Consider the following 13,523-nt stretch of genomic DNA (forward strand, 5'->3'; position numbering starts at 1 on the left):
TTTACATCTCACTGATTACAAGAGACAACCAACATTCACCAGAGCTGAGGCTTGACAAGAGCTGGCTGACAGCAGGACACAAACAACTGCTGCCACAGAGCCTTTCCAAGAGGAGGGACCATCACCCAGTGCTCCCCATCACCCCTCCTGCCAGGATGGGACCATCCCTCATGTTCTGAGAAGATGCAACACGCTGCAGAGCTCCAGGAAACATATCCTCCAGCTCAGGGGCAAAAGAAGATCCTGTGTGGAGATCCCAGTGCTGCCACAGCTCTGCTCAGCACCAGCTTGGAGATTGGGAAGGAAAAGGAGGGAGTTTTCTCCCTTCCCCCAGTCACAACCAAGCTGCTTTTGTTGTGTGTTTGCAGCCTCCCAGCTAAGCAGATCCCTGCAGCACGTTGAAGCTGCTAAGCCTGGCTGAACAGGGCTGCTCTGTGTGCAACTGCCACGCAGCAGTGGCCAGCTTCAGCCTCCTCACAAGCACAGCTGTGGATTCACACAGACTCCTCAGCCCAAGAAAAGGATTTAGACATTTTCCAGCTCAGCTCTCTGGTTAATCACAACTAATTGGATCCCAGCAGTGATGTGAGGCATGAGGAGGGATGGGGGCAGCACCTGTGGCATTGCCAGTGCTCGTTCCTTCACCAGGGCTCTCGGTGTGGCACAGTGAGCAAGCACTGCCCCATCCTCCCCAGCTGCTAAGACAATGGATGTGGCTGGGATGAAGGTGTGAGGGGCCAGAGAGAGCAAACACAAAGCTGGGATGCCACCACCACACCATCTACAACTAGATTTGGGCCAGGCTGGCAGGGCTCCATCCCAGCCCCAGCAGCAGCTCTGGGGTGACTGGTGCAAGTGTCCCAGGGGAGGAGGAGGAGGAGATGAGTGCAGCAGTAGGCACACACTGCTGCTGGAACCAGCACACCCAGGCTGAGGTGCAAAGAAGCCAGAGAGCCTTTAGGCTTTTCACAGTGACCAAAGAAGTGGCAGCATGAAAAATATGTCCTGACCTCAGTCCCTGCCCTCTGTCCAAGGCTCCTCCATCTCCACCCAGGTCTGGGATGCAGCAGGTGAAGGGGGATCCTCTGGGCAGAGGCTCAGACAGAGGCTCCAGGTTTCTTATTCTACTGGTGTTTGGCTCAGGAAACAAGTGCTTGGGGGAGAGGTGGCCCTGAGGCAATGTCCTGCTGTGTCCATCCCCCACTGCCCCAGGGGACATCAGGTATCACGTGTAGTTGCCTCCATCACCACCCAGAGGGATCACAAAGACAGAGATGTCATCACCAGAGCCCAGCTTGTCGTTGGCCAGGCGCCAGCCCCGCTCCTTCAGCATCCCCCTGGACCGAACCACCAGCTCCTGGGCCACCATGGTGTACCTGGGGGTACAGCACAGCACGGCTCAGCAGTCACCCCAGACCCCAGAGCCTCCCTGGTGCAGCATCCTGCAGTCCCTGGCAAGGAAGGAAAAGCTGGAGAAGGTAGAAGTGCAGCAAAGGGTTCTCTTGGAGAGATCTGAGCTCAGATATACAAATCCAGAGGAGCACTGCAGGATGCAGAGCACCAGCACCAGCCCCAGGGCCAGAGGGACACGTGGCCATGACCCTGCTCCAAGGGACAAGGCCAAGGGGAGGTGTTAGAGCAAGGGATGCACTCGGCCCCCTGCTCGCCTGCAGCTCACCTGCACGGGTCATTGGGCTCGTAGCTCGTCAGCACCTCCATCACCACACCAGCCACCTCCTTGTCATTGGTGACATCCCAGAGCCCATCAGTGCCCAAGACCAGAACATCATCAGGGCAGTGCTCATACTGTGTGAGGTCATAAACCCTGACCTGGCAAGCAATGGAGCGGGATGTGAGGGTGAGTGAAGGGCAGAGAGGCCAAGGAGGCTCCCACTGCACTGGGTGCACCATGGATCTGGTCACCATCCTGGCTTGGCCATTGTGGGACTCCCTGGGCATGGTGGGGCTGGAAGGCAGGCTCACCTCTGGGAAGCAGGACAGGAAAGGCTTGATGTGGATGTTGGAGCTGAACACCTTGAGGTCATGGTCTCCCAAGCCCCGGGTGACCCCAATGGTGGCCATCACTCGAGCCTGGGGGAAACCAAAGGAAAACTTCAAGGCACTTCATAGAATCCCAGCATGGTGGGGGCTGGAAGGGCCTTCCAGAGCTGCTGCAGCCCCAGCCCCTGCTCCAGCAGCTTCCCCTGGCTCAGGGGGCACAGGAACGTGTCCAGCTGGGGTTGGAAACCTCCTGAGAAGGAGCCTCCACACCCTCCCTGGGCAGCCTGGGCCAGGGCTCCCTCAGCTCAGCACCAAAGCAGCTTTTCCTTGTGTTTAAGGGGAACTTAAGGGGAACTCCTTAGGTACTTTTCAGCCTTTTATCTCCACCTCCATTCCCAGCTGAGAACTGGTGGCATTGGAGCAGCAACAGCACCAGCAAAAATGGGCTGGAACCTCCCAGTTCAGTGAGGGCAGGAGGGAAGCAGCTCTTTCCCCCCACCTCAGCACCTCACCTTTTTGCCTTCCCCATAGATAAGTGGAAACTTCAGGTCATCCTCTTCTATCTTTTTATAAGCCCTGGTTACAAGAAGAACAAGCCAGAGGAATAAACCAGAGACAAGCTGCAGGTCCCCCAGCACCCCCCTGGGACACAGCATTCCCCAGGACAACCCCCATCAAGACCCAGGGAGGGGGGTACACTACATCCCCCCACCCCATGGGAGCACAGAGCCCACCAGGCAGGTCAAGGGGTTACCAGCCATTCATGTTTTGGTCTCTGTAGAGCATCTTCTTGCCCAGCTCCTTGGGCTGGATCCTGCGGGGGAACTCCAGGTGGGTGAATTCCTTTCCCAGCAGCTCAGGCCTCAGGAACGCCTGGGGGTGATGCAGTGGCTCAGCTGAAGGGCTGGGAGAAGGGGATCTCTGCTTGTCCCACCAGCCAGAACCATCTCCCTGGGTACCACAGCACCCAGCACCCTGCCAGGACCTTGGGCACAGGGTTGGGTGGTGGGGAGAACACCAGCTGCCCTCTGCAACGTGCCCAGGAGGTGACAAAGCAGCTTTGGGCTACACCCAGAGCAGAGACCAGAGCTGGGACCAGCCCTGCCAACACCAGCAAGGAGATGAAGCTTTCTGCATGGAGAACTTTGGGAAAGTAAGGTCTCCAGAAAGGGATGAAAGCCCAGCAAATTGCAGGAGAAGCTGGAATTTGCACCAGGGGAGGCAGAATCACAAAGCTCGTGGCACCTTGGCACAGCACAGGGCACAGCACTCGCCCAAGGAACACAGTTGATGGGTCTTGGCAGAAATTGCTCCAGCTGTGGCCATCACAAGGGGCAAGAGACAGCACAAAGTCCTTCCCCAGGGCAGCACCAGCACCCCCAGGGTATCCTGGAGCACAGCAGGCAGGGGACTGGGAAGAGGGACAGTGCTGGAAAATGCAGATGGAGGAAGAAAGAGCTGAAAGGGAGGAAGAGAGCCCTTGGGAACACAGGAGGGTTTGGTGCAGAGGCACAGAGAGCCCCAGCCTGGGGTCTTGCCCATGGCCTGGGCACTGCAGCAGAGCAAGTGTGTGCCTAGTCCCCTGCCCATGGCACAGGGCTGGAGAGGCTCCTGCTCCCAGCATTTTCCTCCTCTGGGTCATTCAAAAATAGATGGAAGGAAAAAAAACCACCTCAGTGTTTTTCCAAGTGTGTTGCAAGCCAGCAAATGGCATCCAGCAAATCCTCCTCCAAGACAAACGTCTGCTCCTCTGTGCTGCCCTCACAGATGCCTTTCTAACCTTAAAAAGTCTCTCTGTGTGGCACAGAGGGGTTTGTCCAGACCCAGGCAGGAGAAGGAGCTGTCAGGAATGGCTGGCACACATCAGCTCTGTCTCCTCAGGGAGCAGCCAGGCAAGAAACTGAGGCTGCCAGATCCTTTGGCTGCATGAGGGAGGATGAGGGATGGAGGCAGCAGAGCAGTTCTCACTCCCAGCAAACACTGCTCCCCATTCCCCAGGCAGCAGAAGGGCAAGACTGACTCAACCAGCTTTGTGCAGCTGTACCAAAGCAGCCTCACACCATGAGCCTGGCATGCCCAGCTGGTAGCCAGCCCAGGCTGGCAAACACAGCTCCCCTGCAGCAAAACAAGGCTCCACCAGCCATGAGATGCACCCCAGGCCAGTGAGCCAGGGCAGCTCCACACATCCCAGTGCCTCTTCTCAACCCAGTGGGCTGGTTGGGATGGATGAGAGCCATGGTAGGTCCTGGCAAAGGGGCTGCCCTCACACCCCACCAGCAGCCAGCATGTGGGACTGGGAAGGGGCCTGGAGGTGGTTCAGTAGGAAGGAGGGTAGAAGAAAGGTCTTTCTTACTAAAAACTGCAGCCTCTGCCTCTCTGTCTCTGGAGTAAACTCCCTGGACATTGGAATGATTTCCCCATTACGGATGATAATGGCCCTGCAATGAAACATGGAAGGATGAGATTAGTGAGGAGGAGAGGAGAGGAGAGGAGAGGAGAGGAGAGGAGAGGAGAGGAGAGGAGAGGAGAGGAGAGGAGGAGATGGCAGGGAGCTGAGCCTGGCTCCCTGGGGCTGATTCCCTGCTTGGCTGGAACCCTTTCCCTTCTTCCCAGCCCCAAGCTGGGGGGCTGCTTGCTGGCTCAGCTGCTGTTAACCCCCCCAGCCCCAGGGCAGGCAGGGGATGCTTCCCACAGAGCCCCAGCATGGTGGGGGCTGGAAGGGCCCTGCAGAGCCCCAGCCCCTGCTACAGCAGGTTCCCCTGGCTCAGGGGGCACAGGAACGTGTCCAGGTGGGGCTGGAAACCTCCTGAGAAGGAGCCTCCACACCCTCCCTGGGCAGCCTGGGCCAGGGCTCCCTCACCTCAGCACCAAAGGAGCTTTTCCTCATGTTCCAGTGGAACTTTCTGTGTCCCAGCTGATGCCCATCAGCCCTTGTCCTGGCACTGGCCATTACAGAAATCAAGTGTCTCCCCATCTTCCTGACACCCCTCCTTTAGCTGCTGACAAGTGTTGATGAGGTGCCCCCTCAGCTTTCTCTTCTCCAGGCTGAACAGCCCCAGGTCCCACAGCCTTTCCTCATAAGCTCTTCCAGTGCCCTCAGTATCTTGGCAACCCCAACAAGACAGGGGCAGGGAGGAAGAGAGAATGGCAGAGAAGCATGGGGCAGAGGGGAGTGAAGCAGAGCAAACCAAAGGACAGGACATGGTTAGAAAAGGAGCAGCACAAAGGTGGCAAACCCTCCTTCTGAGGGCAGCCACACATGGCACAGGCAGAAATCCCTCTGCCCCTCACTGCTGGGGCCTCTCTGATGGTTTAATGTGGTAAAAAACCCCATCAAGGTCTGATTGTGAAATGTTGCTGAATGTGCTGGGGTGAGGGAGGATCTCCAGGAGTGGTGGCCCTGCTGTCCTGCCTAGGGCTGCAGTCTGCTCCAGGAATACAGGGCCTGGCTGAGCTCAGCTCTGCCAGTGTATGATGCCCAAGAAGGGCACCCCAGACCCTCACACAGACCCTGTGCACTCTGCTGCCATGGAGGGACCCTTCACCCTAAAGTGAAGGCACAGAGAATCTCCTCCTTCCCTGTCCCAGAGCTGGAAACACACCCTCCAGCCTCAGTTTCCCAGAGCCTGTATGTGCTGCTCTGACCCTGCTGGGGACAAGTTAACCCTGCAATAACCACAGGACACCTGTACTTACCTCTGTCACCTGCAGCAAATTCAGAGCACCTCAGGATCAGTTGGATTTGCCTTCCTGCCATTGCTTGGCAGGGTATGAACACACCCAGCTGCAATCACACTCATGTACCCAAGGAAATGCATGCACCAAGCCAAATCCTTGGGCTCTGAGCTGCCATGGCACTTGTCTGCACACAGATGTGTGTGTGTCTCCTCCTGAAACAGCTCCCTGCCATCAAATGTGCCCTAAACCACTTCTGCCATAGCTTCTGAAAGCTTTGTTTGAGGATAATTGTCACTCCCCAAGCTGCAGCCCAGGCCAGGGCTGGCAACAGGGGCTGGGGGGTTGATTCAGAGCCATCTGGGAAGCTGACAGGATGCTGCCTGGAAGGAAAGGAGCGAGGCCCAGATGTTGGGAGGTGATTCTTCACCCCTCTCTGATCACAAAGCTGGAGGTGATGATGGCAGGGCGAGCTGGCCCCCAGGCATACAAGGGGTGCTTCTGCCTGGTCCTGCTGCCTCTGCCCAGCTGCAGGGCTGGAGCTGGATGCTTCTCACCAGCCAATCCCCTCAGCACCATCCTGCTCTAGCCAGGTTCCCCCCAGGGCTGCCCCATGGGGCTGTACCTGCTGTCACCAGCGTTGGCCACGTAGAACTTGCCCATGAGGTAGATGGCAGCCAGGGCACAGCAACCCCCAGCCAGGTGCTGGGACACTCGCTCCTGCTCGATCTCTTCATCCTGGGGAGACAGAGAGTGTCTCCAGGCAGGGCAGGAGGATGGCCCTGTGCCAGCAAGAGAAGTTGTGAGCAGCCCAAAATAGCAGCCGGCTGCTCCAGCAGCACCTCAGCTGAGCCAGGAGCCAGCTCCAGGTGGGGCCAGGGGCCAAGCTGGGGCACAGGCACCTTTCCCCACACAGCCCAGGGCTGGCTGCAGGGTTGGGGTGAGGCCAGGGGTCCTGGAGGGTAGCTGGGGAAGTGGCTTCATCAGGGCAGTTGGAGCAGGCAGGAAAAAGCAAGCTTGGAAGGGAGCAGCTGGGACTGCTGGAACGGTCTGGCAGAGCATCACAGTGCCCTCTCCAAGACTGTCCTGTTAGCAGCCCTCCCCACAGCCCCTTCCTTGCTGCAGAGCCAGAGGGGACAAGCCAGTGCAGACAAGGCAAAGAGATGTTCCCAGGGGTTCCAGGGGATCCCCAGAGGCAAGAGCTCCCTCACCATGTGCTTAAAGGCGTTCTCGATGGCGCCGATCACCAGGCTCTCGTGGGACACAGCTTTCTCCAGGTGAAACCGTGGCACAGCATCGTTGGAGACCTCCTTGTCATCCTCTGTGAGGGGCACCTGGCTCAGCTCCACTGGGCTGCAGGGTGGGAGGCAGATGGGAGGTGGGGAAGGGTCCTGCAGGACGTCCACGAGGTCACGGAGCTGCTCACGGATGTGCAGATGGAGCCTCTTGGATGCCAGGACAGCAGCACCACTGCCAGCATGGCCATCAAACAAAGCCCAGTAGTGGAAATAAAACCCCTTCCTGCCCTGCTGGGAGAGAAAGGAAGGTGAAGTGAGGCTATGAGGAAGCCTGAGAGGGGAATTCAGAGCAGCTGGGGTCACCAGCTGAGGACAGTGACACAGGGTTTTGCCTGCAGCTCATAGGTCCCAGCCCAGCTCAGGCAGGAGTGATGTGGGCAGCTGATCAAAGGTGTCTGGCCATGGCTGGTGCCTGGCCTGAGCCCAGCCCTGCGTCAGACACCTCGTGTTGCCAGCAGCACAGCTCCAGTAACCGGCTCCTGCCAAGGGCAGGGATGATGGGCCCAGCGTGGCAGCCTCCTCTGCAGCCCATCAGGGCACGTGGGCACGTGGCTTCCCTGGTGTAGACCATGGGGGATGCTGGCAGGAGCTGGCAGGGAGCAGGGGCAGCCAACCTGGGACCTGAGGGAATCCCCAGGGATGTGCATGCAGTGCCACGTGCCCCATCTCATATCCTGCCACTGGGCATCTTCCCTGTGGGGTCCTGTGTGTGCCACCCCAGCTCTCACCCCATCCACCTCTCTGCTGCCTTCCCTGGGCAGCAGCTGCCCTCTCAGCCTCGGCCTCCTCTCCACAAACACCACCTCACAGCACGCCTGGTCCTCATTGTGCTGGCTCTTCCCTGCATTGATCACCCTGTCAGGAGGAAACAAGGTGTCAGAGCTCCTTCTTTCACACCAGGCTCTGGCAAAGAGCACCCTGCAGCCCTTCATCCCACCTGCCCCCAACCCTGTTTGTGCCCTCATGTCCCCAGAGATGCTCCCCATCAGTCCTGCCTGGTGAGCAGACAACACCCCAGAGCAGTGGTGTGGGTTGATGTAGGGCCAGCAGCACTACTCACTGCCACCAGCACAGCTGAGGCCAGGGAAGAGCAGAGGCAAGTGACCTGAAAAAGCTGCTTTTGGTCCCCACTACTGTCCCAAAAGAGAATGATTGCCCAAAACCTTGCTCCAGCCTCAATGCACACAGCACCAGCCAGGACTCATGGACAGGCTCATCCATGCACAGCAGCAGAGGAGGAGAGAATGTGATGAAGATGAAAACAGAAGAGCTCTTGCAAAAGGCTTCACACTAGCTTTTCCCAGCCTGTGCTGGCACAGCAGATTTCAGGTGTGGGTTCCACAACCTGCTCCCAGGGGAAGCTGTAATCATGCACAACAGCATGAGCTCTTTGGGCATGGACTTTTCAAGTGGTTTGCAAGAAAGAAGTCTTGGGAGACAGAAGTCTCACTGCTTGAACTGAGGTTGGGTTTTGCTCTGAGTAGTCCTACCCCAGTATCTCCTGGGGCGAATGAATGTCTCCAAAAGCTCCCCAGGATATCAGCAAGATCAGCTTGGGCAAGGGATGAGGGAGTGGACTAACAGCACTGAGCTGCAAAGGTGGCCTTCAAAGCCTGACCTTCCCCAGCAGCCCTTCAGGAGGGGTGAATCTCGCAGCGAGGAAAAGGAGAACAGAATCAGGCCCTTGCAGGGGAAGGCGAAATCAGGTCCCTGCTCCCAAGGCAGCTTCGATTCCCTCCTCCCCCCGAGCAGTTCCTTCACCCCCCGGTGTCAGTTCCCCATCAGTCACACCGGCTGCCCTAAGTGCAGAAACAGAGCCAGGAGAGCTTGCAACTCCCCCGGGACGGGTAAAAGCACAACCAACCCCTTCCCAGCGGCTTTCCCATCGGCGTTTAAAGAGCAACCTTCCTACGTGCTACCGAGGCGACAAGCGGCTGGCAGCCAGCCGGCCGAGCTGCCACCCACCGAGGTCACCCACCCCGCTCCCTCCAGCCGAGCCCCGAGGTCACCCCCCGCTCCCGGCCGCTCTCACTCGGCGTAGCCCGTGCTCCAGGGCAGGCGGCGCCGGCCGTCGCGGGGGCTCTGCACGGCCCGGCCCGCCCGGTCCTCGGCTCTGCGGAGCTCCTCGGCCGTCAGCTGCAGGAAAGCCGGGCGGCACGAACAAGCCGCGGGCTCGGAGCCGCCGTCCCCGTCCCCGCCGCCGCCGGTGCGGGGCTCTGCGGGGGGCTGCGCGCTCGCCCCCGCCCCCAGCCCGGCTACGAGCTGCGCCACGGCAGCGCGCACCCGCGGCAGCATTGCCCGCCGTGCCCGCGCCTCGCCCCGCCGTGCCCGCGCCTCGCCCCGCCCGCCGACACGCAACGGGGGCGAACGGGCGTGTCACCGCCCCGCCTCGGCCCGCCCCGCAGCCTGCCCATCGCTCATCGCCCCGCAACTGGCCCGTTCAGCCCCGCAGCCTGCCCACCGCTCATCGCCCCGCAACTGGCTCGTCCAGCCCCGCAGCCTGCCCACCGCTCATCGCCCCGCAACTGGCTCGTCCCGCCCCGCAGCCTGCCCACCGCTCATGGCCCCGCAACTGGCTCGTCCAGCCCCGCAGCCTGCCCACCGCTCCTCACCCCGCAACTGGCTCGTCCAGCCCCGCAGCCTGCCCACCGCTCCTCACCCCGCAACTGGCTCGTTCTGCCCCGCAACTGGCCCGTTCTGCCCCGCAGCCTGCCCATGGCTCATCGCCCCGCAACTGGCTCGTCCCGCCCCGCAGCCTGCCCACCGCTGCTCCTCACCCCGCAACTGGCTCGTTCTGCCCCGCAGCCTGCCCATCGCTCATCGCCCCGCAACTGGCTCGTTCTGCCCCGCAACTGGCTCGTCCCGCCCCGCAGCCTGCCCATCGCTCATCGCCCCGCAACTGGCTCGTTCAGCCCCGCAGCCTGCCCACCGCTTCTCACTCCGCAGCTAGCCCGTCCCACTCTCCCGCTAGCCCATCCTTTCTCGCCCCGCAGCTAGCCCGTTCCATCCCGCAGCCAGCCCGTTCCACCCCGCAGCTAGCCCATCCCTTCTCACCCCGCCCTCCCGCTAGCCCAAGCCAGCCCTGCCACCAGCCTGTCCCGTCCCGCTGCCGCCCCTCCTCCGTTGCCATCCTGCTGCCCTTCTCTTGTGAAGCCGCGATGGCAGGGATGGACATCCCTGAGCTCTCTGTCTCGCCCAGCTTGGGGCACCTCTCAGTGAGCTGCTGCAGGGTTTGGCGTGGTCAGGGCAGGAGCCCCGTGTTTTGGCTGGGTTTGTGCCCTGGCACATGCAATTGCTACACAACTTCACTTATTTGTGCCACTGGCTCCACATCTCTCCCCTCCTTGGGAAGCTGGGAACCCCAGGGAGCAGAGCTGGGCCTGGTCAAGGACTGATTGGGGAGTGGAGCTGAGCTTCCCCAGCCTGACTGGGGCCAGTTGTGCCAGCCCAAGGGCCAGCAACCCCTCCCATCCCTCTCCAGTAGCCCTGGAGCCTCTCTCTCTGTTCCATCTGCATCCCTGTCCTGCTGCTGGTCATGCAGGGGAAGCTCTCAGACAGTACAAGTGCAATATCCTTTGTGTTATTAAGGTTGAAAATCAGCAGGTTCTCCGGGGAATGATCCTTTGTAGAGCTGCCAATCTGCCTGGTACTGCTGACTCACAGGGATGCTTTCCTTGGAAAGAAGGAAATGGCAGTTTCCAAAGTGACTTCTAAAGGCTGGTGCTGTTTTGTTGTTTCCCTTATGCTAAGCACAGCACAGAAAGAATGGTGTGACATAAAAACAGGCTGTAAGAATGCTCCTTGAAACAATACAGGGCTAAGGACTGTTTTCCAAGAAAGAAAGCTCCATTTCCTCCTATTCACCCTGCCTGACAGCTCAATGGGAAGTTTCCTCCTTGTCTGTGAGGCTGGTGTTCCCCTACACAGGCTGTCTGGCACAAGACCTGGCTTAGACACTTGCAGATTGAGTCAGACTATGAGCTTGGAGAGGCAAATGCCAGTAAAGGGCCACTTTGGTGGGCAGCAGCTCTGCCCTGCCCTTTGTCCTCCCTTCAGGGCTTCCTGCCTCTCCCCAGTCCTCTCCCCATCTCACTGAATGTGCCCCTCCTTGCCTGAGCACAGGGCCAGGGACTTACCCTGGGAGAGCCTTCAATGCTTTACTTGGCAGACCTGCTGTCCTGTGTGATTCCTGCCAAAGCCACCAACTCTCTGCTTCCAAACTCAGCACTGGAGAAACTTCTTCACTGTCTCCTTGCTGCACTCAAGGCTGGTGAGAGCCTCCTGCAGTCTCCAGAGATGTTGGGATTGCTCAGGCTGATCTAAGCTCAAGGTTTCTGTGTAGCTCAGCATCATTTGAGGATTTCTGCTGGACTTAGACACTGGTGTTTTCTTGTCTCCTTCAGTACATCCCTTCCCCACAGCTCCAGGGACAGGATTAAACTACCTGGTCCTCCTCTCTCTCCTTAATTGCTGAGGGTTTGACTGTACAGAATAGAAGAGACATAAGGTTATGACATCTTTGCTTCTGAAGAAAGCTGTGCAAAAACTGGCCATGGAAATGATTCCTTTTCATTTCTAGAGGCTGGGGGGAGAAACCCCAGGAACAACTTTCCAAAGCCCCCTTTTAAAGCTAAAGCTTCATTTGGAAGGAGTCAAGATTGCAGTTCCTTTCAACAAGCCATTCCTCCTCAACATCAGCCCTTTTGCTGGTTTTACCTGTCTCACTGCAGGGCAAGAGGAGCTGAGCTCACCAGGGCAGCAGCCTTGTGTGCACGGGCAGCATGGGCACCAATAATCCCTGCTGCCATGATAAACACAGCTTGAAAAACTCCCAACACAGGAATTAGGCTTAAATTATGCTGTTTTGCTTAATTTCTCATGCAACCACTTAACATTAAAAAAAAGCCTTCCTGAGCTTCATCATTCCTTCAGCTTGCTGAGCCTCAAAGGAGGTAGGATGAAGCCAGGGATGTTTCTGGGTGAAAGAATGACATATTGGGTGGCATTTAAGCCAGAACTGAAGTAAATTAAACATCTAGATCATAAAAAGTACCAGAGGATGCTTCAAAATAGGCTCTTTGCAGCAGTGCATTAGTTGGCTGCACAGCTTTACTATGTAATGAGCAATATATTCATTTATAATTAGTGTAATACAGTGCAGCTCAGCAAATAGCTCTGTGCACTCTGGATAATCCATCAACAGGAGAAGCAGCTCGTAATGGTTTCCAAGGTTTGCCTGTCCCCTGTAATTGGGAAGTTCAGGATTTATTGTTATTTCTTTTAAGGGATAATTTGATTGCAGCCACACATCTTTATCCCATGGCTGCTGCTCCTCCTGTGCACAAAAGCCTTTGGAGCATCACAGCTCAGGAGGTGTCTGTGACCTCCTGAGGTCACAGAGGTTGTTGTGCTCAGTGCTGTGAAGAGAGGGTGAGCTGGTGTTGGTGCTGGTTCCCCTCTCCCTGTACTCAGGGCAGCAGCTTAACCTCCTCAGGGCACTTGGCTTTTCCCCCTCTGCTGTCACCCAAACTGCCTTTCCAAGGGATCTTCATGCTAAATTCAGCTCTCAAAGGCTCCAGGAGCCTCCTGTTCTCATATAAAGTCACCTGATGGTAGAAATACAGAGGACCAATAACAAATAGGTGATAATGAGGCTCATTGGAACGTATGGAGCCTTTGGGGACTTTATTTCTCAGTTTGGAAGCTCAGACCCACATCCCAGAGGATGCAGGGACCCAAGTAGGGCTCTTCCCTGAGACCTTTCCCCCTGTCCCTTTGTGTTGTCAGACTGGGAATCTGCTCTGGAACTCCCCATTGGCAGCAAAGTCTTCTGAGAAAGGAACAAAAGCCTCAGAGATGGATACTCACAGCCTGGAGGCACCAGTGCTCCCTCAGAGGAAGAGGATGAATAAGCTTCAGTCTTCACTGACCCACCAACAATCTTCCCCAGGAATAAAATGTCACGAGTTCTGACTTTCCCAGCTTCACTGGAATCATTCCTATGCCTCTGCCTGTGAGCAGCTGCAGAGAAACTGACCTCACTGAGGGTTTAAAGTCTTGTGGTGTGTTCATCTGCCTTTGTCAGAAACCCTTGGGGGAAAAAAGCCCCAGCCATTTGGTCACCTGAAGAGCACAGAAGGGCTCCAGCTGTGCCCACACCACCCAGCCTGAGGGGAAGTGATACTGTACCAGTAGCATCACTAAGCTTCTTCTAGTGCAGTTCCTCTCCTTGCTCAATTTGTCTTGTTATAGACCCTGAGATCTTCCTCCTAACCCAGTAAAACAAGAGGCTCCTTGAAGAGTCACAGCCAGGGAGGAGAAGCTGCTGCTGGACGCTCAAACAAGAAGCCAGAGGAGGAATTAGTGTGTTCACTTCCAGTGGAACTGAGCTGAAAACACTTTCACCAAAGCCTTAATTCTTCCCCTGCATTGAAATGCTGTGATCTGGCAAGCTGCAGCTTTGTGTTTCTGTACCTTTACATCAGGAAAGAGCTGGATTCTGGGTTGGGGGTTTTTTTTTGTAGGCTCCCTTGCTGAATAATGTGCCCT

General features: G+C 57.4%; 1 protein-coding gene across 2 annotated transcripts; it reads right to left on the reverse strand.

The window, feature by feature from the left end:
• Window positions 1-9,269, reverse strand: PPM1J (protein phosphatase, Mg2+/Mn2+ dependent 1J). 2 transcript variants are annotated; one of them, XM_062013519.1, is made up of 10 exons: window positions 9,007-9,269; window positions 7,703-7,829; window positions 6,888-7,202; window positions 6,302-6,414; window positions 4,355-4,439; window positions 2,756-2,874; window positions 2,514-2,577; window positions 1,984-2,091; window positions 1,679-1,830; window positions 1-1,376 (listed from the first exon to the last, which is right to left on the reverse strand). In XM_062013519.1, exons 1-10 carry the CDS (start codon window positions 9,267-9,269, stop codon window positions 1,226-1,228), a joined length of 1,497 nt encoding a protein of 498 aa, XP_061869503.1. In that variant the 3' UTR covers window positions 1-1,225. The 2 variants fall into 2 exon arrangements, with proteins under 2 accessions (XP_061869503.1, XP_061869504.1); XM_062013520.1 differs by lacking the exons at window positions 4,355-4,439; window positions 6,302-6,414.
• Window positions 9,270-13,523: the final 4,254 nt, after the last annotated feature.

The sequence above is a fragment of the Colius striatus genome, chromosome 22 (genome assembly GCF_028858725.1).
Source record: "Colius striatus isolate bColStr4 chromosome 22, bColStr4.1.hap1, whole genome shotgun sequence".
Lineage (NCBI taxonomy): Eukaryota > Metazoa > Chordata > Aves > Coliiformes > Coliidae > Colius > Colius striatus.

What these genes read in the sequence shown, in the direction of transcription:
- PPM1J (XM_062013519.1), bottom strand. Translation starts at nt 9,269, where the DNA reads ATGCTGCCGCGGGTGCGCGCTGCCGTGGCGCAGCTCGTAGCCGGGCTG. An exon ending in TCCTGTCCTGCTTCCCAGAG is followed by an intron (nt 1,831 to 1,983) that starts GTGAGCCTGCCT and finishes ATTGCTTGCCAG; the next exon opens with GTCAGGGTTTATGACCTCAC. An exon ending in GAGCCCAATGACCCGTGCAG is followed by an intron (nt 1,377 to 1,678) that starts GTGAGCTGCAGG and finishes CTGTACCCCCAG; the next exon opens with GTACACCATGGTGGCCCAGG.